Here is a 26,641-nt window from a genome sequence, read left to right as displayed (position 1 = left end):
AACAAGAAAGAAAAAGCCAACCCCTGAAAATTGAAGGCCAATATATGGTTTTATTTCACAGGCACTATTAAGTTTACAAGAAGCTCAAATCTAACACGCTAGTTAATATATTACAAGTTTATGCATTTGGATACAAGGCACACAAATTAAAACGAAACACTTTATATATGAATTATTATTATTGCTTCTTCTTTGACCTCAATTAATTAATGAAGAGTTAAATGCTTAATTATTAGGTGGTGGAGAGAAAAAACGCTTGTATGGATTATTATTAGTACATCCTCTATAAGAATTGGGAGGAATAGGAATAAAGCAATACAAAAAAACAGCTCTATGGTAGCGTTTGACAAAGATCGGGAGACTGAAATTCAGTATCATGTTTATTGGTTTAGAGATTGATACTAAAATTTTAGTATTTTAATATTTTTGAAAAGTAGGGGACACAAAAGACTAAAATTTTTAGAGATGGAGACTGAAACTTTAATAACATTTTATACCTAAAATATTTTTATTTCAATTAATTAATTCCAATTTTATCTTTTGTGCAAATTAAATTAGAATTTCATTCTTATTTCAATTTCTGTCTCTTACTTTACACTAACAGAATATTAAAATTTATTTCAATCTCTATTTGTTAGTCTCTATTTTTCAGTCTCAATCTTTCTGTCTCTATCTCTCTACCAAACGCTACCTATAAGACATGAGGCTTAGGATGTGAATGTGGTGGTCCTCCTCCTCCTCTTCCTCCTCCTCCTCCTCTTCTGTATGGATCCGGACGTGTAGGATGAAAGCGAACAGGATTAGGAGGTGCATGTACTCCTCCAACTCTTTCTCTTTCATATGGATCATTGTCCATATAAGAATTAGGAGCTCTTCTTCCTCCTCTTCTATATGCTTCTTTCTTATCACCACCTGCATATATATTATATAAGTAAGAAAAATTACAGGCCATTCACAATTTTTTTTCTTATATTTAAATTAATATTAATTAATTTTTTTTATAATAGAACCGTTGATTCTCTAGCTAACATTATTTTCTAATAAGATTCATATTTTAAATTGGCTTTTAATAATTTTTTGATTTTCTAAAATTAAATAATAAATAGTTATATTCTTTAACAATCTATAAATGATTAGAAGGAGATAAGATATATAAGAGTTCTTACGCTTCCCTACTACTGGAGCTGCAAGTGTTGAGGAGGGAAGGAATATTACCGAAACCAAAATCAAGAATATTGCAAACAAAATTGGCTTCATCTTATGATATGATATGATTATTAGGAGATCTTTTTTTGTGAGTGAAGATGAGACTACAATTTTCCTTATGCATGGCGATATCATCGTCATCATGTATTTATAGTCTTACAAGGTTGAAGGGTATTCAAGTAGATATGTCTTGTAATCTTAATATTTTGCATATTATTAGCAGCCACATGCGTCCTACTCATTTAGACTAAGTACACCAATGACAATTTTTGATAACCCTACATACACTCGATAGATCAATCTGTAGTGGGTTGCATGTACCAACTTTATTTCATAGTCAAGTCGTCACAAACAAAGTTATGTATTTTATATTAGCCGCCCTTCATTAACTCAAATTGTTCAGAAAGTTGAATTGCTCATTCACAAAATTAGTCTTTTATTATTTCACTACAAGAGACACGCTGAATAGCGGCGGTTTATTTAGGAATTTGCGGCGGTTTTAAACCGCCGCGGAACGAAATTCCAGCGGTTCCAGAAGCGTCGCCTGTTAGGGGGTTGTAATATGATTTTGTGGCGGTTCTAATGAACCGCTGGCACAACCGCTGCAAATCAAGTTGACGATTTTGCGGCGGTTGCAGAACCGCCGCTATTTCTGTATTGGATTTAAAAAAAATCTGCGGCGGTTTCAAAACCGCCGCAGATTTATGTTGGTTTTTTTTTTCAAAAAGAAATTGCAATGGTTTCGAATATAATATAAGCAATAAATTCTATAAATAAAATGAAACAATATATCTGATAAACAAGGAAGGTAATAGAAGCAGCAACAAATTATAAGTCAATAAAAGTTATACAAAAAATAAAAAAATGGAATTTTACTTGGATGAGGAATTTTTACAAAGAACACCAACCAAAAACTCTCTGTCTCTCTCTCTGTGCCTCGGCAACAAAGGCAAAGAAGATAAGAGAGCAAAGATTGTTAACACACAGATCAAAATTAACAAGAAAAAATCACAGCAGGTATATATGAACTCTTCGATTTAAATAAGCAAACAGTACCCAAAATGATTTCAATAGCAAGACAAACAAAACCATATTATAAAAAGTGAAGGACCTTCTTAAGTGCTTCGGCTTCTTCCAATGCTTTTTGCGCCTCATCAACCTTTCCTTGCTCGCCTGTTCATTAATCCAAACTTATATATTGAATATAAATTAAAGGGCTTTTTCCTTAAAGAAGGCATCTCTCCTCAGTCTTCCAATGAGCTAAAGAATATCAGATCAGTGGCTTACCAAGGTCCTCGGCTTTCTTCAACTTCTCATTTATCATCTTTTGTGTTCAAGGGTCAGGAGCAGCAACAGGAATGGGAGCCAAAGGAGGTGGATTTGGCAGAGGTTGAGGTAAAGATGCCCTGTCTTTGTTAAAGGCATCTAACATGAGCATGGACTGTTTGGAAATTGTTAGAAAGTCAAAAGAATTGTTAGTATGCTCCTCTAAAATAGTGATCAGACAACTATCTTAATAGTTTAATGACAAAGGTAAAACAACAAAAGGAAAAAGGTCAAACAATGATCCAGAGTTTACAACACTGATAACGACACATGGATCTTAGCATTCAAGGGTGATAACTAATAACTGACCTGCTTGTCTTGCTCTTTTAGTTCTAAGTTCTTCCACAACCTCTAAAGCATGAATCTTGAGATCTTTCTTGCCTTTAAGATCTGCATCCAAAATTTTTTACACAGTAGAAAGATAAATAGAGAGGCACTCACCCCATTCGCTGTGCTCCTTTCATTCTGCATTCATATTCAACCTTTGCACCTAGCATACTTTCAAAAGGGTATGTTTTTGAATGCAGCATAGTCAACAAAAGGGCCTATTCAAGACAGACAAGAAAGGTTCAAGTATCAAGATTTTATCATTTTGCACCTAGACCCAACGAATGGTAGTAATATACTTAACAACAGTGTATCAGACAGCCTCGCTAGAAATTTGAGTCATTGGACTATTAACTGTGCAACGAAGATGGATGTACCTGACAAGCAACCGATGCAGCCTCCTTCATGAGCTTTAGCTCAGCTGGTAACTTTATCCATGGCAACTGATGTGTATAAATAGATGAATTAACAAAAAGAACATTGTCCTGAGTAGTTTAATTAACAAGAAGGAAAGGATCTGAATTCTGATCTCACTCACAGTTTCATTTTATATATAATATATTAATAACTATTGTTAAACCTATTACTAACTGTTGGTATGCTAAGTCCCGATCACTAACACAAAAACAAAACAGTAAATTGATACCAAATCAAGAAGAAAAGGATTAATGTGGACCAATTTGAATTCTGAATCCAAAAGGAAAACAGAACAAAATAGAAAGAGGGGTTTTGTACATACCAGTAATCTAAACGAAGAAGTTGATCGGTGATGGACCCACCGACAACGGGAAGCGCGATGCAGCTGGTACTGACGGGCAGAAAGGAACGGCGGCGAGGATTTGTGCGCGGAGGTGTGTTTCGCGCCTCTGCCCCTTTTGTGTTCGCACGAGGAAGATAACAAACTACGAATCTGATAATTCATATGTTATCATCATAGCCCTTTAACATCTAAGACCTTTTTCATTGGTTATTATTATCTAGTTTTGGCAAAAGGAGGTAGCAATGTTAAAGCAACAATTGCATAACTCAAAAATCAAAATCAAATTAGTGCCACGACTGGTGTGAACAAACTTAAAGGGGGGCATGATTGTGCTTTGCTTTCTATCAACACTGAAGATATCAAATGCTATAAAGACTAAACAAACAACTTTACAAACAATTGGTAGAACTAAACATAAAAAATACCAAAATAAAGCATAAACAGCAAATAATAAATTAATGTGTGTTTCCAGTCTCAAACAGAATTAGTATCTAGCACACATTTTATTAGTATAGTTTAAAATGAGGTGTGAGCATTTACCCATAAGAAGCAATAGAGATTTTATTCTAATCATGAAGAGTGAAAGTACACCATTCAAAGACTTCTATAAATGTTCCAAACCAAGAAAATGAATCAAAATGTTGAGGCTCCTAATCAGAAGATAAGTTTCTTGGTATCTATGTCATCTTCAGAGATAATAATAATAATAATAATAATAATAATAATAATAATAATAATAATAATTCAGCTCAAAGTGGTAATAAATAGGTGAATCAAACCAAATCAAGTGATCATATCAAAATGAAGCAAAATGGAAGTATTTAATCAAATATGATGACACATTATGGAACAGACTCTAACCATTTAGCCATAATTAATTAATTAGTTTCAACTCACACACAAATCATCATCTTCACTTCATCAAGTCTAGGTTCAGCTTTACCATTTCATTGCAAAGATCAGCACAATTCTAGTAATCCAAAACCATAAAACTAAGTTCAACAACAGCTTCTTTACTTATCCTTTTAATACCGAAAAAAAAAAGCAAAATGTACAGGAAGAGAGAGACGGAGAGTACAGACCAAGGGAACTAAGGAGAGGATCTGCCACCTCCGGTTACCGCGGCCGCCGCTTGTCGTTCACGGAGCCACAGCTGATTTCTTCAGCCGGGCACGCGCCCTTTATCCATCGCCGCGGTCACTCCCTTCCCTGTTCGCTATTTCTCTTCACTAAAAACCTAAAAGTGGTATTTGGGGCAAGAGAACAAGCATTTGGAGAGGAAGAGAGTGTGTGTGCTGCGGCTTTGGTTGATACTTGATTGTGTTCTGTCAATGAAGCCCTAATTAATTTTTTGGACTAACACGAAGGATGGAGGGGGAGAGAAGGAAAGGGAAAGGGGTTGGGGGTTGTGCTCTGCTATTTTCACCTTTCACTTTTTAGTTTGTGTGTTTTGGAGTTGTCTGATAGAAATGGAAAACAAAAGGAAAGGAAAGGAAAGGCCAGGCCAGTAGCGCCCAGGGTTATTCGATGCGGTGGTTGCCCAAAACCGCCTCAGGTCAGAACAATTGGAGCGAGGCTTAATTACGCATTAGGAACCGCATCAATTCAATGAAGCTGCAGCGGTTTGGGACAACAGCCGACAATCTTTGGCTGCTAAGTCCCGTGTCTCTTGTAGTGTTTAAAGTGTCAAATAATTTAATCAAATTTTTTTTTAAGAAGAATTAATACTTTAACACTTTTTAAAAAATATTAGAGATTATTAATTTATTTAATATTCTAAAAAAATAAACCTTATTACCTTAGTTTATCCAGAATAAAAATTAATAAGAACCCATTTGATATTTCACTCAAATAACAAATATAACACACAAACATATCTTAATAAATTTATCATGATTTTTCTGCATTCTTGCGACAGCTAGCAACATGATGCTTATTGCTTAGTGTAGTGTAGTATCTTCTTGACTGAGTACTACCTGAAGGGAATAATGAAATAATCATCAAAACTGGTGGTGTTAGTTTTAAGGGATTATTTTGTTTAATTATGGTGTAGTGATTTTCAAGTTGACTTGACTATATATATGGACGAAAATTCGTTTAGACAAATTATGCTCCTTTAAATTTAAACAGTATACAAATTGAGACAAAATTTATAACTTATTGGAGACGCCATAATTTGAAAAATGAGAGTGGGAAGGAAAGAAAATACATTAAAAAGGACATAACGATGGTAATTAATATACTCTTCGTTTTAAAATAATTTTTCAAAACTAAAGATCATATATATGTATTAAGAAAAATAATAAAATATTTTTTTATAATGTTTGAGATTATATAGTAGAAAAAGTTAATATTTATTGATAGCAATACAGAGAGAAAGAAAGAAAAGAAAAGAAGGGAGAGAGGGAGAGATGGAGGGGGGAATAGGGGAGGAGAAACTAGGGATGGCAATACATCCGAACTTGCGGGTATTCATTCCGTCTCTACCCGCTAAAAACTCGTCCCGCATCGGGGCGGGTTCTTGGGAGGGACGGGGCGAGTTCTTGGGAGGGGCGGGACGGGGTCGGGTTTAGGTAATACCCACCCCGACCCGCCCCACTATATATATATATATATATATATATATATATATATATATATATTTTTAATATATAATATGTATAATATATATAAAATAATTAGTAAATAATTAATAATATTGTATCATATTTAAATTTTTACTTTAATTTATGTTATGTATGTGATGGTGGTTATATAAATTTTGAAATTTAATTTTATTTATTAGATTTTAATAATTATAGGGACGGGTAGAGGCGAAAAGGATACCCGTAGGAGCGGGTTAGGGTTCAACGTTTTACTACCCACGGATAGAAGTGGGGTGGATTCTATGCGGGTTGTTGTACGGCAGAGCGGGGTCGAGTAGAGCAAAAATCCACCCCTACCCACCCGGTTGCCACCCTACCGGCGATGAACAAATTAATGTGTGTTATTTACTATACTTGATAAATGATTAAATACAAGTATTTAAAGTATTGATAATCCTAAAAAGATTTAAAAAAAAAATTAGAATTTATTTTATTTAATATTAATTAATTATTGCAGTAATTAAGATAAAATTTACCTTTTTATTTTTAAATTTTATGAGTAAAATTTAGATACTATAAAAGAGATTTAAGTTTTTAATAAACAAATTTTAAATATATAAAAATATTATATAGCTTCCTCGTTTTTCTTTTAATTTGCATGCATAGAAATCAGTCTTGTTAAACATTTAAATTTTTTTGGCAAGTAAATCTAATCAAATTAATTCAAACTTAATAAAAATCACTTTCATTACACACATATTTTATTAGTGTAAATATATCCTTTTTTATTTTCGCATTTTTTTTTGTGTGTTGTTCTTTTTTCATTTTCTTCGCATTCTTCCTTTTTTTTTATGTTTTTTATTCTTTTTTGCGCATTTTTTCTTCATCATTATTCTTTTATTGCTGCTATTGTTGTTACGTTTTTTTTTTCTTTTTCTTTCTAATAATTTTGCAGTATTGATTTTTTTATTCTTTTTAAAAGAATAAAATAAAAAGAATTATAAAAAAATAAAAAAAATGAAGAGGACAACGAAAAAAAATAGAAAAGGTGCATAATTTAAAAAACAGATATAATAATTTGATTAGATTTTATTAAATATTTTGTAGCTTTAGTCCATAGAAATATAACTGCGATATCATGCATTTTTATAGTGTCAATAAAGATTCAAAACTAGATACAACACAAAATATATATTTTATATCTATAAATTTATGTGTTATTTAACTTATTTTTAATATATATTTTATATTTTAATATTTATTTTATATTAATAATTAATTTTAACGGTTAATTTTAATATTTACATAGTATGATTATTGCTCACATACGTACAATTTTTCCCATCTTTGATAATTTATGATTAAGTGGCAAGTTCGCTTGACTAAAGAGATACTTTATTTTATTTTATTTATTTTTCTTTTAACAAAACTAGCCTCTCGAATTGGGATATTAATAGAGCTATATAATAACCAATAGAATATATAAGTATAAAAAAAAAACTATTTTTAATTAATTAATATTAATTACTTTTTTATTATAAAATTATTTTTAACTCACTTTTTAGAATTTTAATTTTAAAAAATTGAAAAAAAATTTCTTAATTTAACTCTTGTCCGTAATTATTTAAAAATGAATAGAGTAAATAATTATTAATCACTTCTGTCCAAATAAAATTTTAATCCCAAATTGTTAGATAAAATCATTAGTTAAGGGTATTGAAAAAGGTTTAAAAGCTAGTACTTTCATTAAAATATAACTAAGGGTGTCAGCGGATCGGATTGGATTGGATATGGTCGAAAATTCGATCTGATTCGCACAATTTTCATCGGATCGAATATGATATCCGCACTTTTTAGTGTCGGATTCAATCCAATCCGATCTGCACATTTGCGGATCGGATCGGATATCGGATATCGGATATATCCGCATAATTAAACCTTCTCTTTTTAATCATATTTTTATGTAAAAGAATTCGATAAAAATATTTCTTTCATACTTTTAAACTTATTTATTCTTAAAATATTTTTAATCAAACTCTCTCTAAATAACAAAAATAAAATAATACAATATATGAATAATAATTACTAACTAAAACATACAAACAAGTAAATATAATACCAAACATATATATATTTATTTATTTATTTTTTAATTATTATAGTACGGATCTGCAGATCCGCGGATATAGAGTACATATTCGCAATTTTCGGATCGGATGCGAATATTTACCGCGGATCTGTGGATACGATCTGATTCATGGACACCCCTATATATAACTAGCATTTAACCATAAAAAAAAATGTATAATCATACCATTAAATATAATTGTATATTATTAAAAATATTAATGATAATTAATTATTGACTACAAATTATAAAATATGGTGCCCCTAATATTACTGTAGGGATATCCGATCCATCCTGTATTGGCTTGAGATTGAATATTTGGATGATATTATTTGAAGAATTCTTTTAACTTTTTCTTATGTCATTTTTGTACTTCTGTTATGTAAAACAGAGTCTCTTCTCTTCTTATAAAAATACACATATTCAGAATCATTCTTTCTGTTAGATACACATATTGACCAAGATCTGTTCACTAACCATCAAGTCGTCTATACTTTTACATGAGAAAATCAATATTAAGTCAGATTTTTTTTTTTTATAAAATCATTAAGAAGCTAAGCTCCTACTAATAATAAGGACAAAAGGCATAACTAATGGCTTTCATGTTTCTATCCTGTTTATGCAATGGGATTGATTCATTGTGTGAAGAATTTTCTTCTTCTTATGTAATTTTCTACTACATTGTGAAATCTGACATACATTGACAGCAAAATACATATATAGAGAGAGATGATTAACAATATTAAGACACACATAAAACTCATGATGAAGAGAGTTTTATTATTCACATATTACTATTACTATTTATAGACTAATTAACAAGGAAAGCTTCTTCTTCATTCACTCCAATTTATTTGCCTTCATAGATATGCATCATCATGGTGGGCAGCGACGACTGTAGGCTGAACATTTTGGCGCTGGCGGCGGCTGCGGTTTGAGGCACTCTCTGTAAGGCGAATTAGGGGGACAGTTAACAGCAGGTTTATTAGGGTTCTTAGTAGGAGCTGTTACTGCTGTATATCTTGCTGCTTTCTCTCCTGCATTCATTAATCATTAGCACATACCATGCATGTTATATTAGAAGGAAATTTTTGTAGAAGAGAAATTCTTAAGTGCTTATACATATCAGAATATATAAATCATGTAATACGTGACACTATTTATAGGACTACTCATGCATATGAATTTTGGATTAATTAACTCTTATAATTTATGGCAAAACAAAAGAAACCTTTGACTTCACGAGCTGCTAGAGTTGAAGAGGGTAGGAAGGCCATGGAAGCCAAAAGTAAGAATGCAATGAAAATGGCCTTCATGCTGATTAATGGAAACTACTATTGTATGTAGTGTATATGTGTTGTCACTTATATTCTCTTATTGCATGGCTATACATGCTATGCTGTTGTGTATTTATATTGCCCAAAAACCGGGTATGGAGGGGAGGGAAGAGATCCACTAATGCATGTAGATGTTAAGTCTAATTAAATAAACATAATAAATAAATTAGAACTTAGAAGACTTGGTCAGTGACAATTGACATACATGACTGGTCAATAATTACATTTTAAATATGTCCCGTTATATGAAACTTTAATCCCAATTTGTTAGATAAAATCATTTATTAATAAGGATAGTGTAGGCTTGGGATTGGATGAAATTTAAACTATATTTATTATTTGAATAATTTTCCTCTTTTGTGTCATTTTCTACTTGTGGAATTTCAGTACCTTACTAAGAACAAGTAAATTTCTAAATAAACTTAGATAGAGACATTACTATATTGCTCGACAACACTGAAACTTTTATACTAATAATTAAACTTTGTGAATGTTATTTTACCCTCTCTAAAATAACATGTAAGTTATCTTTTTTGATATGTCATATTTTAATTGGGTGTTTATTTTAACCTGAATTACTTTAATCTCGTGAGAGTTAATAATATCTTGGAAGACGGTGACGGCCAATAAAACGGTGAGTGGGGAGGAGTAAACGCAATTAGAGAGAATTGGAATACCTTTTCTAAAAGAATGATTTGGGAAGAGAAAACAAGACATCCAATGAGACAGTGATGCTTGGGAGGTGTAACGACGACGATGAATGAGTACAATGGGGAGGAGTAAACGCAATTAGAGAGAGAGAGTTGGAGTACCTTTTCTAGAAGAATGATTTGAGAAGATAAAATAAGATACCCAACGAGACCGTGATGCTTGGGAGGACGACGAAGGTGTGAGAAGGAGTAAACACAATTAGAGAGAGTTAGAGTACTTTTTCTAGAAGAATGATTTGGGAAGAGAAAACGAAACACCAATGAGACGGTGATGCTTGAGAGGCGCAACGACGACGAAAAGAGTGGAGAAGGTAACTCAGGTTAAAATAAACACCCAATTAAAATGTGACACATCAGAGAGAATAACTTACATATTACTTTAGAGAGGGTATGATAGCATTCACCTTAAACTTTTTCTTTTCGCTCAATGATTGAATGGTTATGATTCTTCTCCAGGGTTATATTGTAAAATAGATAAATACTCGTATACAGTCATTTTTATGTAAAATTAATAATTAAAAATTATTAGATAATTAGTAAATTTGATTAAATTATTCTCTAAAAATTTTCAACTATTAATTTTACATAAAAAGATAACTGCATGAATTCGAATGATACAACACAATACTATAAATTGAAATTCAAAGAAAGTTTTTTTTTAATCTTAAATTATTTTAGAGAAAAATTCTAAAGTGACAATTACTTCGAAAGACAACGAGACCCTTAACAAAAAAATATTCAACCTGGCTCCTGAGCTTTATTTTTATGGGACTAATTAGCTCCTCTTTCAGTGTTTTTTTTTTACATAGAAACTAATCAGTCCCATAAAAATAAAACTTAGGAGTCGAATTGAATATTTTTATTTATTAAGGGTCTCGTAGTCCTTTCAAGATAATTATCAGGGACTGAGTTAGGTAATCACTCGTTATTTTATATTTATATGTTGTGGAATTTGAAGGTATGATACACATAAGTTACAACAATAAAGTGGTCAAATGTGATGGCCAAATATAGCAGGACTATCAAATATATATATATATAGAAGACTTGACAAAGTGCAGCGAAATTTATATTAAAAAGTATATTGACAATGAAATATATGCTATTTTTAGTGACTTCACGTATAAATGAAGAATTATTGGGGACTAGCTAGCAATAATTTTCTACGACAACTATTTCTTTTTAATTGATCATCATTTAGGAAATCTAGCTAGTAGCAGAAAGTAATGCTCTTGGTTTTACATACCAATATTTAGAAGTAAAATTTTGGAACAAATGTAATTTCATTTTGGAAAACTCTAGGCCAGCACTTTTTTAATAATCTGGTCAGTACTTAACCATTAAAAGAAAAGTGAGTGATTTTTTACTATTGAATATAATCTCACACCATTAAAAATAGGTTTAATTACTCTGTTGGTCCCTATAGTTTCACGAAATTTTCAATTAGGTCTTTATACTTTTTTTCTTTTCAATTGAGTCCCTATATGTTAATTTTTTTTTCAATTAAATCCCTACCATGACAAAAACGTCTAAAATAACAGAATATTCTCTTAAAAAAACGAATATTCTCTTTTTGAAGATAACAGGACACTCTTATATTTTAAAAATTCCAAAAAAATCCTTCTCAGCTGACTCCCACACTCCCATCCATAGCCCAGTGACCCCCCACACTCCCATATCCTTAGCCCTAACCTCTCAATCGAGCTCTCTCCGGATCTGCCGCATGGTGCCTCTCGCCGCGCCTCCTCCTCTCGACGTCCCTGTCATGCCTCGTCCCTTGTATTCTACTCATCCCTTGTATTTCGCCGCGCCTCTGTCCCTCTCTCCTTCGCCGTGTCTCGCCTCCGTGCCTCCGTGCTTCCATGCTTTCCTCGCCTCGCCGCCCGTGCCTCCGTCCCTCCCTCACCGCGCCGCCACTCCATCCCTTGCGCTTGGTTTCGCTGCCTCGCGCCTACTCCCGTGGCTTCCATTTCAGACAGAGCCCAGGACTAGGTTGGATGCAGGGACTTGGGGGGTTGGCCTTAGGTATTGCATTTCGGCTGCAGTGGCTTGTCCGGATCGACTTCTTGTTGCAGTTAAAGGGAATTCTGGATTCTGATTTAATACCATTGAAGTTGAGGTATATACTGTTAAACTTATACTTATGTGGATTGATCCTTTATTTTTAGTTATAATTTCATCATCATATAATAAAATGGTTCTTATTTTAGTATATACTAATTCACTACATACATGCGATTGTTTCTCTTATCATGCTGGAGCTGTAGAATTGCTTAGGCTAAATGTTTACAGCATTGTCCTCAGTGGATTGTACTTGACATGTGGTTCTTATTTTGTAAGTATATTGTATTTTCGTTTGGCAATATTGTATTTTCGTTTGGTAATTGTTCATGACACTGAAGTCTGCCTTTTGTCTAGTTGATGACTTATGTCATGTTATTGTTTCCATATTGCAATGATCTCAACGAAGGAAAGCATATAAACTTGGAAACCTTCAGTATATGTATTCAAACATTGCATTATTTGCATTTATATTCAGAATGCACAAACATATTTATCCATTGAAACTTGGTAAGAACTTTTTAAAATATGAATTTATCTAATATAAGCTATTCATATGAATTAGCATTGAAATATCCGAGTTTTACTGTAATGATGGCAACTAATATTTTTGGTAGCTTGAGTTTCTGATGCATGCTCTTGTGTGTTTCCAGTCGTATCTAAGGGTATCACAACAACTTCATACAATGAACCAGGTGGTTGTTGGGGCTACAATTGGTTCCATTATATCTCTTATGTGATATTGGTTATGGAATGCTTTTATTCAGGATGCATATCAATCCTCTTTATTTGTTAGGATCATTGGTTTATCGGGTTCTATAGGAATTTGCATTTGTTTTCTTGTATTTGTGTTGGCTTCTTGTGTTTTTATTAAAAATCTTAGTGTGTTTTTTATGTTAAAATTTATCATATTTTCTACTAGATCTTCACATCATCACTTTGCCTCTCTTTTCATTTATGTTTTTTGCATTCCATCAAGTATAGGAGAAATGGCCAGCATGTTCTTTTGCATTGTTTATCTAATATCAATGAGTTGATTTCCTTGGGCCTTTGGTCATTTCTAGCTCTGTGCTATAATTTTTGTTTGGTATTTAATACTTATTTGTTTATTTTGGAGGAAATGTTCAGATACAAAGTTGATTTTAGACTAGACTTCAAGACTTGCTAGAAGTGCCTGAAGACCTTGAATATAAAGAAGGTGAGATTTCTTTCATGGCTTAAACAAAATCTGGCACTCACAAGCATAGGGCTGACAAGTTAAGGAGATATTTAAGGGAGAAAGAACACATGACCAAGTGGAAATATTGGCCGGTACCTGGTGGAGCTCCTTTTTCACATAATAAAAGATTTGTTCTATTATGTTTTAATTGAGAGTGATATGTTGGTTGCAGGTGTTGTCTTTGTTGGAGACTTAGAAAGAGAATGTCCTTTTGGAACATAAGTATGGAATTTAAGTCGAGCTTCTATCTTTATGAGGGCCTAAAAGTTTGATTCAGCTTTGTACAAAAGCATGAATGAAGCACCTTGCTATGGTGAAGACATTGTGGATCATAAATTTAATGTATTTAGGAAATTTCAATATGTTAAATTCTATATTTCGATGTAGACATTGTAAATGTTGTGGTATTTATTTGAAAAATTAATCTATGTTCAATTCTTTTTATATTTTGTGAAAATATAATTATTTATGAAAATTTAGTTTTAATAGTGGTTAATCTGAAATGAGTAAAAATCTATAATTATAAAATTAGGAACAATGACAGAGTTAGTGACCGATTTAGATTTTTAGTTCAGAAATTAGTGGCTAAAGGGTTCAGCGACCGATTTTTAAGAGAAATCAATCACTAAATCGGTCGCTATTTCGGTAATTTCTTGTAGTGTGAATAGGGATTATAGGAATATCTTTCATTAAATATTTATAGTTTTACTAAATTTTCAATTAGGTCCCTATACTTTTTTTCTTTTCAATTAGGTCCCTAAGGGTATACAAGTAATTTCGTAAGTCACTAACAGTTTTTAGACGTTTAACGTTAATAGGAACTAAATTGAAAAAAAAATTAACGTATAGGGACCCAATTAAAAAGAAAAAAAGTATAGGGATCTAATTGAAAATTTCGTGAAACTATAGGAACCAAGAGAGTAATTAAACCTTAAAAATACTATTAATAGCCAATTGATGGTTACAAAACACAAAACTTGCTTACCTCTAACACTCCTCGAAAGTAGCGGTATAGATTTGCCAATACAAAAATGAAATTAATTAAACAAGAAAGAAAAAGCCAACCTCTGAAAATTGAAGGCTAATATATGGTTTTATTTCACAGGCACTATTAAGTTTACAAGAAGCTCAAATCTAACACGCTAGTTAATATATTACAAGTTTATGCATTTGGATACAAGGCACTCAAATTAAAACGAAACACTTTATATATGAATTATTATTATCATTGCTTCTTCTTTGACCTCAATTAATTAATGAAGTGTTAAATGCTTAATTATTAGGTGGTGGAGAGCAAAAACAGTTGTATGGATTATTAATACATCTTCTATGTGGATTCGGAGCTGTTCCTCTATAAGAATTGGGAGGAATAGGAATAAAGCAATACAAGAAAACAGCTCTATAAGACATGAGGCTTAGGATGTGGATGTGGTGGTCCTCCTCCTCTTCCTCTTCCTCTGTATGGACGTGTAGGACGAAAGCGAACAGGATTAGGAGGTGCATGTACTCCTCCAACTCTTCCTCTTTCATATGGATCATTGTCCACATAAGAATTAGGAGCTCTTCTTCCTCCTCTTCTATATGCTTCTTTCTTATCACCACCTGCATATATATTATATAAGTAAGAAAAATTACAGGCCATTCACAATTTTTTTCTTTTTTCTTTTTTTTTTTAATAATAGAACCGTTGATTCTTTAGCATTATTTTCTAATAAGATTCATATTTTAAATTGGCTTTTAATAATTTTTTGATTTTCTAAAATTAAATAATAAATGGTTATATTCTTTAACATTCTATAAGGTAGCGTTTGGTAGAGAGACAGAAATGGAAAGACTGAGACTGAGAGACAGAGACTTAGCGTTTGGTGGAGAGACAGAGACGGAAAGACTGAGACTGAGAGAAAGAGACAGATATTGAAATAAATCTAAGCATTCTGTTTGGTGTAAAATGGGAGACAGAAATTGAAACAAGAATAAAACTCTAATTTAATTTGCACAAAGGATAAAATTGGAATTAATTAATTAAAATGAGGATATTTTAGGTATAAAATGTCATTAAAGTTTCAGTTTCCATCTTTAAAAATTTTAGTACCATGTGTCCTTACTTTTTGGAGGTACTGAAATACTGAAATTTTGGAGACAGAGACAGAAATTTTAGTACTAGTCTCTGAACCAACAAACATAATACTGAGTTTCAGTCTCTTCTCTGTCTCTAGCATTATTTTCTAATAAGATTCATATTTTAAATTGGCTTTTAATAATTTTTTGATTTTCTAAAATTAAATAATAAATGGTTATATTCTTTTAACATTCTATAAATGATTAGAAGGAGATAATATAAGATAAGAGTTCTTACGCGCTTCCCTACTGCTGGAGCTGCAAGTGTTGAGGAGGGAAGGAACATTACCGAAACCAAAATCAAGAATATTGCAAACAAAATTGGCTTCATCTTATGACATGATTATTAGGAGATATTTATTTGTAATAAGTGAAGATGAGACTACACTTCAATTTTCCTTATGCATGGCGATATATATCATCATCATGTATTTATAGTCTTACAAGATTGAAGGGTATTCAAGTAGATATGTCTTGTAATCTTATTTTGCATATTAGTAGCCACATGCGTCCTACTCATTTAGAGTAAGTACACCAATGATAATTTTTGATAACCCTACATACACTCGATAGATCAATCTGTGGTGGGTTGCATGTACCAACTTAATTTCATGGTCAAGTCGTCACAAGCAAATTAAAATTATGTATTTTATATTAGCCCTTCATTAACCCAAATTGTTCGGAAAGTTGAATTGGTCATTCACAAAATTAGTCTTTTATTATTTAAAGTGTCAAATAATTTAATCTATTAACCATATTATATATTTTTTAAGAAAAATTAAAGACTTTATCACCTTTTAACAAATATTAGAGATTCATTATTTATTTAGTATTCTAAAAAATTAAACCTTAGTTTATCCAGAATAAAAATTAATAAGAACCCATTTGATATTTCACTCAAATAACAAATATAACACACATATATATCTTAATAAATTTATCATGATTTTTCTGCATTCTTGCGACAGCATGCATTTTTTTTAGTAGCAACATGATGCTTATTAATTGCTCAGTGTAGTGTAGTATCTTCTTGACTGAGTACTACCTGAAGGGAATAATGAAATAATCGTCAAAACTGGTGGTGTTAGTTTAAGGGATTATTTTGTTTAATTATGGTGCAGTGATTTTCAAGTTGACTTGACTATATAGATGAAAATTCATTTAGACAAATTATTCTCCTTTAAATTTAAACAGTATACAAATTGAGACAAAATTTATAATTTATTGGAGACGCCATAATTTGAGAAATGGGAGTGCGGGAAGAAAAGAAAATATATTAAAAAGGACATAACGATGGTGATTGATATACTCTTTTCGTTTTAAAATAATTTTCCAAAACTAAAGAATATATTGTATCAAGAAAAATAATAAAATATTTTTTTGTAATGTCTGAGATTATATATAGTAGAAAAAGTTAATATTAATTGATAGTAATAGAGAGAGAAAAAAAAAAGAAGGGGGGGAGGGGGAGGTGGAGCGAGGAGTAGGGGAGGAGATGAACAATTTAATGTGTGCTATTTACTATACTTGATAAATGATTAAATATAAGTATTTAAAGTATATTGATTAATTATTGCAGTAATTAAAATAAAATTTATCTTTTTATTTTTAAATTTTATGAGTAAAATTTAGATACCATAAAAGAGATTTAAGTTTTTAATAAACAAATTTTAAATATATAAAAATATTATATAGCTTCCTCGTTTTTCTTTTAATTTGAATGTATAGAAATCAGTTTGTTATATATTTAAATTTTTTTGCTACCAAATCTAATCAAGTTAACTCAAACTCAACAAAAATTACTTTCATTACACACGTGTTTTCCTAATGTAAATATATTCTTCTTCATTTTTGCATTTTTTTTTTCTTTTTCGTGTTTTTTTTTTCTTTTTCTTCGCATTTCTCCTTCTTCTTTTTCGTATTTTTCATTCTTTTTGATTGCGTTCCTTATTTTTTTTCGCATGGTTTTTTTTATCGTTGTTTTTTTATTGCTGCTGTTGTTGTGTTTTTTTTCCTTTTTTTTTTCCTAACAATTTTACAGCATTGATTTTTTTTTTTTTTAAAAGAGTGAAACAAAAAAAATTATAAAATAATAAAAGAAGAAGAACACGAAGAGAACAACGAAAGAAGATGAAGATAAAAAGGAGAAGAAAAAAATAAAAAAATAAAAAATATGTGTGATTTAAAAAATAATTATAGTAATTTGATTAAACTTTATTAAATATTTGTTTGCATTGTATGTAAAGCTTTAGCCCATGGAAATATAACTGCGATATCATGCATTTTTATAGTGCCAAGAAGGATTTGAAATTAGATACAACACAAAATATATATTTTTTATATATAAATTTATGTGTTATTTAACTTATTTTTAATATATATTTTATATTTTAATATTTATTTTATATTAATAGTTAATTTTAACGATTAATTTTAATATTCACATAGTATAATTATTGTTGACATACGTAAAATTTTTCCTATCTTTGATCATTTATAATTAAGTGGCAAGTTCGCTTGACTAAAGAGATGCTTTATTTTATTATTATTATTAATTTTTTTTTTAACAAAACTACACTCTCGAATTAGGATATTAATAGAGCTATATAATAACAAATAGAATATATAAGTATAAAAAAAGTATTTTTTAATTAATTAATATTAATTACTTTTTTATTATAAAATTATTTTTAACTCACTTTTTAGAATTTAGAATGTAAGATAAAAAATAATTTTAAAAAATTGAAAAAGAAAAATTTCTTAGTTTAACTCTTATCCGTAGTTATTTAAAAATGAATAGAATAAATTATTAATCACTTCCGTCCAAATGAATTTTTAATCCCAAATTGTTAGATAAAATTATTAGTTAAGGATATTGAAAAAGGTTCAAGAGCTAATACTTTCATTAAAATATAACTAGCATTTAATCATAAAAAAAGAAAATATATAATTTTATACTATTAAATATAATTTTATATTATTAAAAATATTAATAATAATTAATTACTGACTACTAATCACATAATATGGTGCTCTTAATATATATTGTAAGGATATCTGATTCATCCTGTATTAGTTTGGGATTGAATATTTGGAGAATAAATTATCATTTATACTCATGAATGATACAGACAAATATATCTATATAAGAATAAAATGATAATTGTAACTGCGGAAGATGGTTTCTGTGTGCCAAGAGTACCCTAACGGACCAATTACGTAATTAACATTTGGTTATTCTTAGCACACGAATATCATTTGTGGTTACAATTATCTTTTTTTATATGGATACATTTATCAGCATTTATATCTTTTATGGATAGAAATGATAATTTATTCTGATATTATTTGAAAAATTCTTTTAACTTCTTCATTTTGTACTCTTGTTATGTAAAACAGAGTCTCTTCTCTTCTTATAATACACATATTCAGAATCATTCTTTCTGTTAGATACACATATTCACCAAGATCTGTTCACTAACCATCAAGTCGTCTATACTTTTACATGAGAGAATCAATATTAAGTCAGATTTTTTTTTTAATTTTGATAAAATCATTAAGAAGCTCCTACTAATAATAAGGACAAAAGGCATAACTAATGGCTTTCATGTTTCTATCCTGTTTATGCAATGGGATTCATTGTGTGAAGAATTTTCTTCTTATTATTATGTAATTTTCTACCACATTGTGAAATCTGACATACATATATAGAGAGAGATGATTAATTACAATATTAAGACACACATAAAACTCATGATGAAGAGAGTTTTATTATTCACATATTACTATTACTATTTATAGACTAATTAACAAGGAAAGCTTCTTCTTCATTCACTCCAATTTATTTGCCTTCATAGATATGCATCATCATGGTGGGCAGCGACGACTGTAGGCTGAACATTTTGGCGCTGGCGGCGGCTGCGGTTTGAGGCACTCTCTGTAAGGCGAATTAGGGGGACAGTTAACAGCAGGTTTATTAGGGTTCTTAGTAGGAGCTGTTACTGCTGTATATCTTGCTGCTTTCTCTCCTGCATTCATTAATCATTAGCACATACCATGCATGTTATATTAGAAGGAAATTTTTGTAGAAGAGAAATTCTTAAGTGCTTATACATATCAGAATATATAAATCATGTAATACGTGACACTATTTATAGGACTACTCATGCATATGAATTTTGGATTAATTAACTCTTATAATTTATGGCAAAACAAAAGAAACCTTTGACTTCACGAGCTGCTAGAGTTGAAGAGGGTAGGAAGGCCATGGAAGCCAAAAGTAAGAATGCAATAAAAATGGCCTTCATGCTGATTAATGGAAACTACTATTGTAGTGTAATTTAATTTCTTTTTTGCATGGCTATACATCCTATGCTGTTGTGTATTTATATTGCCCAAAACCCGGGTATGGAGTGGAGGGAAGAGATCCACTAATGCATGTAGATGTTAAGTCTAATTAAATAAACATAAACATAATAAATAAATTAGAACTTAGAAGAAGACTTGGTCAGTGACATTGACATACATGACTGGTCAATAATGACATTTTAAATATGTCCCGTTAAATGATACTTTAATCCCAATTTGCTAGATAAAACTATGTGATAGTTTTCAGTTTGTCATGGTGCTATGTGTTAGTTTTTATATTTTTCATTTGATGCGTTTTACACCATCGTATAATTATAACTATTCTCTTGAATTATTGTTCACGTTGTCAATTTAAAAGATAATTATTTTTGTTAATGTGCACTACAAGAAAATAGAGTTATTTTAACACTTTATTTTTTAATACCATAATTAAGTGTCAAAATTAATATATATTTTTGACAAATATCACAAATGTCAAATTTTTTATGTTTTCTTGATGAATAATTTGACCGTAGAAAATTACTCCTCAATTTTGATACTCATTTGTTTTCAATTTACTCCACTATTTTTATTCTTTTTTGGACTCTGTTAATTTTGACATCACGCTGCTCTCAGTTTAGGATTATACTACACATTCTTTATCTTCAAAATCTCAATTTATTATTTAGTTTCAAGATCTCATTTCATTATTTGTTAAAATTTTTTGTTAAAAATATTTTATAGTCAATAAGTGTCAAAATAAATAGTATTTTTGACAATTAATAAGTATCACATAAAATATGTTCTCAAAATTTTCTAACAAATTATTTTTGACAGCCAATATTTATCAAAATAAGATTTAAATTTTTTTCACAATCACTTATATGTTAAAAATACTATTTTTGACAAAATTTTTATTAACATATTTTCATAGTTAGAATAGTGCCAAAATTTGTTTTTTTGACAAATTTTAATTTTCTTTTACACATTATAACCCTAAAAAATAATCTATATTGTTGTAGTGGTGGTATCATATAATTAGATATAGTAAAAAATAATTTTTAACTGACATGCATCAAAATTAAATTCCCATGTATATATGTTTTGAGCTTTAATTTTCAGGGGATGTTTAATAAATCTACAATAATAGGTTAAGATTTGTTCCAAAATTTTTTATTTTCTTTTATAGAAGAAAATTGGTTAATTGACGTCGATGTTAAAGTTCACCCGTTTGTGAGTCTTCTTTGCGAGTCTTCGGCTTTGTCATTTTATTAGTCAATGGAAAAATATCTACTAGACAATATATATAGGAGTAATATCATACCCCAATGATATGACTAACCATTTATTAATTAAACTGAACTTTAAATTTAATTTACTTTTACATAATATATATTTATGAAAAATGTTATTAATTTATCACATTAACTAACACTTTGGATATTTTATTTTTGTTATTTAAAATATTAATTTAACAAAAAAAAATTTATTAACTATATAATATTTTTATATATTTAAAATTTTCTTGTTAAAATCTTAAATCTCTTCTATGATATTTAAATTTTACCCATAGAATTAAAAAAAAAAGTGAATTTTACTTTGTTTTATCTCTACTTTTGTATAAATTAAAAAAAATTTCATAAGCACTAAATAATTTCTCTGAACTTAAATTGAATTTTAGGTTTATACTTTTATCTTGTAAATACTGTAAATACTTGTATTTAATAATTTATCAAGTATAGTAATTAAATAATACACATATTAATTTTTTTCATCTCCTCCTCCTCTCCTCTTTCTCTTCTCTTTGTCTCTCTCTATCAATTAATAACTTTTTCTACTATATAATCTCAAACATTACAAAAAAATATTTTATTATTTTTCTCAATATATATGTTTTAAAACGAAAAGAGTATATCAATCACTTCTATCGTTATATTCTTTTTAATGTATTTTTTTTTTCCTTCCCACTCCTATTTTTTAAATTTATGGCGTCTCTAATAAATTATAAGTTTTGTCTCAATTTGTGTACTGTTTAAATTCAAAGGAGAATAATTTGCCTAAACGAATTTTCGTCCATATAGTCAAGTCAACTTAAAAATTACTGCACCATAATTAAACAAAATATATAATCCTTAAAACTAACACCACCAATTTTGATGATTATTTCATTATTCCTTCAGGTAGTACTCAGTCAAGAAGATACTACTACACTACACTGAGCAATAAGCATCATGTTGCTACTATCAAAAATATATGCTGACGAAAGAATGCAGAAAAATCATGATAAATTTATTAAGATATGTATATGTGTGTTATATTTGTTATTTGATTGAAATATCAAATGGGTGCTCATTAATTTTTATTCTGGATAAATTAGGGTTTTATTTTTTAGAATATTAAAAAAATTAATCTCTAATATATTTTTTAAAATGTAATAAAGTCTTTAATTTTTCTTAAAAAATATATAATATGGTTAATAGATTAAATTGTTTGACATTTTAAGTAATAAAAGACTAATTCACTCAGAAATAAGTATTTCATAATAATCATATCATATCATAAGATGAAGCCAATTTTCTTTGCAATATTCTTGTTTTTGGTTTCCGTAATGTTCCTTCCCTCCTCAACACTTGCAGCGTACAAACTCTACTCTTTATCTCATTCTAATAATTTATAGAATGTTATTACTACTTATTAGGGATATAATTTTAGAAAAAAGAATTTTAGTATATATATATGCAAAAAAAATATGTTTTAAAGTCGAATAAAGTTATTATGTAGAAAAAAATATATTAAAAATATAATTGTTTATATATTTTTATCTAGTAATTTGAAATTTTGATGAATACATTTACTATACATCTAACTGTCATGATATAAGATAGAGATCATCTCCTTTTTTTTTTTTTTTTTTGGCTCCGGTAGTTGCGTTCTTTTATTTAGAGAAGGTTAGATTATCTAATTCTAATTATGCAAATTCATAAATCTAATTATTTTTAATGATTTAAAATTTTGATTTAAAATTAATTAATTTTTTTTTATTTGTTGTTTACGTTGTTTAATTTAATACGAGTGTTGTTGTTCCCTGTGTTTTTCTTTTTTCAACCGGGATAACGCTCAAATTATTATATACTAGTCAAATATTTTGTCCACTTAATAAGTGCATTTATTCTCCTAGTGATGATTATATGTGATTCTTCTCCATATTTTTATACTGTACAATGGTGATCATTTCTTATTTTCATGAATCACCATATAGAAAACGAAAAATGATGAGTCATTTTTATACAAACATAGCGTTCCATGATATAATGTAAAATACTTTTTAGATTAATGAATTAAAAAGAAAAAAGAAAAAGGCAACCCCGGAAAATTGAAGGCCAATAATATATGGTTTTATTTGATAATAAGCAAGCAAGTATTACAACAAACTGAAACGTACATTATTGAGGTCGATTGTTCTACGTACTGGCTAGTAAAACAAACACATATGCATTTGGGTATAAGGCACACAAATTAAAACGAAACACTACTAGTTAATAAATATTGCTTCTTCAATTCTTAGACGACCTCGACCTCAATTTATTAATTAATTAAGTATTAAATGCTTAATTACTAGGTGGGGAGCAATAACGACGAAATTTGGTTGGAAGTTGATTGCATTTTAGGTGCAAACGAGGTCGAGGTCGAGGTCGAGGAATAGGTATATGTTTAATTGTAATTCGAGAAACACCATGAGCAAGATTGGGAGAAGCAGGAATAGGTGGTGGATGTATTGGTGTTCTTCCACGTGGAGCATTTCCAATACCTCTTCCATATGGATCTCTTTCCCTTGGATTTAATCCAAAATCACCTCCTCCTACATAACACAAATTTGAAGAATAATTAAGATGCTTTACGTATGTACTACATTCTATAAATGATTAAGATGAGAGTTCTTACGCTCCCCTGCTACTCGAGCTGCAAGTGTTGAGGAGGGAACCAAAAGCAACAAGATTGTAAACAAAATTGGCTTCATCTTATGATTATTTGTAACTGAAGATCGATGAGGCTACACTTCAACTTTTCTTATGCATGGAGATATCATCATCATCATGTATTTATATAGTATTACAACATTGAAGGCTATTCAAGTAGCCACATGCGTGTTGGGCCAACCACGGAGAGCTCTCGACCACCGGGGAGATTTCGGAGAGGAATCAAGTGAGATAACATAAGATGAGAAGACACCACATCCAACTCAAAACCTTAAGGTGTCAAGTTAATGGGTCTCTCATCTTATAAACTCCTCACTCTTTCATGCTTTTTTTGATGTAGGACTAACTTCAACACTTCTCACATTTGCAACACTAACAATGCGTCCTACTCATTTAGCTGGCAATTTTCCATATCATTCTTTTTTTCTGCCAAGTAGGCGGTGGCGCCGTATGAAATGGAAAAATGAATATTACAAAAGGAATATGACAAAAAGTCCCCAAAAAAAAAAAAAGGGAATACGATAACATTGTCTTCTCATTTGATCTGCCATTGACTCATAAAATGACAAAGGAAAAGATTTGCAAAGAAGAATACTACTTATTTAATTTAGCTATTATATTATGAATTCTTTTTACTCTAGATGAAATTGATATTCCAGTTCTTACTAAAAAATAAAATTCAAAAGGATAATGTTTTATATTTTCAATTTTTTTACAAGATTATATTTATTGTTATTTGTTGAAAATTTAGTTGTATAATAATCAATATTAAAAAGAAAATGAGGATCGACAATCTCTAAGGATTAGTTGGATACTTTAATTAACATGTATAGACCAACGAAAACTTTATTTACTGTATCGTTTCTTTTGCCATTACTTGAATGAACTTAATTAACATTGTGTGTATATGTGTGTAAAGTAGGAGTAGTAATGAGTAAGGTAAGGTAGGATTTGGAGTCAAATTAAAATATTTTTTGTTTGAGATTTTTATATAAATTCAATTTTATCTTATTTGTGGGTTGAGAATATTTTAATTCTAATCCTATCCATTCTTAATCTGCGGGTATCTGACTCTACCCACACACACATATGAGAACCTTACCCGCACCCTATCCTACTCATTGCGAATTGGATTGGCAATCTTAGCTTTGGATATCTGTGGGTAGCGTGTATGTTACCATCCCTAGTGACCTGCACCCTATCCTACTCATTGCGAATTATGTTGGCAACCCTTGGATACCCGTAGATAACGTGCATGTTACCACCCTTAGTGTAAAGGTTCCAAACTCATAATATAAGGATATAGATAAGAATAGTAATGCAAATAACAGTTAGGAATTGTTTATGTTATTTATTATAGAATAAAATATATTTTTTATCTCTAATATTTGTGATTTTCTATAAATATTTTTCGTTAAAAATAAGAGATTAAATTGAAAAAAGTATAATATATTATTGAGTCGTATCCAAAAGTACAATATATAAGAATATATATAAGTACTAAAAGAATAAAACTAATAAAAACATAAAATTCTATAATAAATACAAAGATACTAGTAGCCACATGCGTCTTACTCATTTTAGACAAAATACACTAGTGACAATTTTTTATAACCCTACATACACTCGATAGATCAATCTGTGATGGGTTGTATGTACCAACTTAATAATTTCATGGTCAAGTTGTCACAAGAAATATTATGTATTTTATGGTGTGTCCTACCATATTATATATTTTTTAAGAAAAATTAAAGGCTTTATTACCTTTTTAAAAAATATTAGAGATTAATTTATTTAATATTCCAAAAAATAAAACCCTAATTTATCCAGAATAAAACTTAATAAGCACCCCTTCGATATTTTACTCAAATAACAAATATAACACACATTAACACGTACATAGAAATTCAATAATGAAAAGTCATCAAAATTTCAATGAAAGATTTTTTAATATTATATTATTTTATATTTATATATACCTTGTGGAATTTGAAGGTATGATACAAATATGTTACGAAAAAGTGGTCAAATTTGATGGCAAAATATGGCAGCACTATCAAAGCATAGACTCGTATGTATATATAAATTAAAAGACTTGACAAAGTAAAGTGACATTTATATTAAAAAGTATATTGACAACGAAATATATGCTATTTTTTATGATTTTATATATAGAAGAAGAATTATTTATAATATTAAGTGGTTATTTCAGCAAAATGCTAGAAAAATATTAGAAAATTATTAAAATTTATTATTTTTAATTATTAATTTAATTTTTTTGTCTAATAATTTAATAATATATTTTAATTCATATTTTAAATATTAATGAATAATAATTGATAATAAAAAATAATAAATTTTAATAACTCATTAGCATTTTTCGAAAAATTAAATTACATTTGTTCCAAGATTTTACTTTTAAATTGGTGCATAAAACCAAGAGCATTACTTTCTGCTACTAACTTGATTTCCTAAATGTTGATATAACTTGAAAAGAAATAGTTGTTGCAGAAAATTAAGGTTAGCTAGTCCAGTATGAT

General features: G+C 29.6%; 1 protein-coding gene and 3 long non-coding RNA genes across 4 annotated transcripts; all 4 read right to left on the bottom strand.

The window, feature by feature from the left end:
- Window positions 1–489: 489 nt before the first annotated feature.
- Window positions 490–5,172, bottom strand: LOC107635537 (uncharacterized). The gene is made up of 7 exons (XM_088483162.1): window positions 4,702–5,172; window positions 3,599–3,769; window positions 3,237–3,302; window positions 2,842–3,077; window positions 2,494–2,647; window positions 2,318–2,379; window positions 490–912 (listed from the first exon to the last, which is right to left on the bottom strand). The coding sequence occupies exons 5-7, from the start codon at window positions 2,528–2,530 to the stop codon at window positions 688–690; spliced, it is 324 nt and encodes a 107-aa protein (XP_088339288.1). The 5' UTR covers window positions 2,531–2,647; window positions 2,842–3,077; window positions 3,237–3,302; window positions 3,599–3,769; window positions 4,702–5,172; the 3' UTR covers window positions 490–687.
- A 3,464-nt stretch (window positions 5,173–8,636) lies between these two features.
- LOC107635536 (uncharacterized) lies at window positions 8,637–9,705 on the bottom strand. Its single transcript, XR_015880554.1, has 3 exons — window positions 9,564–9,705; window positions 8,956–9,369; window positions 8,637–8,797 (listed from the first exon to the last, which is right to left on the bottom strand). It is a non-coding gene; the product is annotated as an uncharacterized LOC107635536 (long non-coding RNA).
- A 5,244-nt stretch (window positions 9,706–14,949) lies between these two features.
- On the bottom strand, window positions 14,950–16,356 carry LOC107635534 (uncharacterized). The gene is made up of 2 exons (XR_015881152.1): window positions 16,016–16,356; window positions 14,950–15,261 (listed from the first exon to the last, which is right to left on the bottom strand). It is a non-coding gene; the product is annotated as an uncharacterized LOC107635534 (long non-coding RNA).
- Window positions 16,357–23,795: 7,439 nt separating this feature from the next.
- LOC148569539 (uncharacterized) lies at window positions 23,796–24,205 on the bottom strand. Its single transcript, XR_015881161.1, has 2 exons — window positions 24,067–24,205; window positions 23,796–23,983 (listed from the first exon to the last, which is right to left on the bottom strand). It is a non-coding gene; the product is annotated as an uncharacterized LOC148569539 (long non-coding RNA).
- Between the last annotated feature and the right edge of the window lie 2,436 nt (window positions 24,206–26,641).

The sequence above is a fragment of the Arachis ipaensis genome, chromosome B4 (genome assembly GCF_059453495.1).
Source record: "Arachis ipaensis isolate K30076 ecotype BB chromosome B4, ASM5945349v1, whole genome shotgun sequence".
Classification (NCBI taxonomy): domain Eukaryota; kingdom Viridiplantae; phylum Streptophyta; class Magnoliopsida; order Fabales; family Fabaceae; genus Arachis; species Arachis ipaensis.
The sequence above is the reverse complement of the archived record's forward strand: the minus strand, read 5'-3'. Positions and strand labels throughout refer to the sequence as shown.

Bases quoted from the DNA above. Each gene is read 5' to 3' on its own strand.
- LOC107635537 (XM_088483162.1), bottom strand. From the start codon at position 2,530: ATGATAAATGAGAAGTTGAAGAAAGCCGAGGACCTTG. The intron at 2,380-2,493 runs GTAAGCCACTGA...ATTAATGAACAG, and splicing joins GAAGAAAGCCGAGGACCTTG to GCGAGCAAGGAAAGGTTGAT. The intron at 913-2,317 runs GTCCTTCACTTT...ATATATATGCAG, and splicing joins AAGCCGAAGCACTTAAGAAG to GTGGTGATAAGAAAGAAGCA.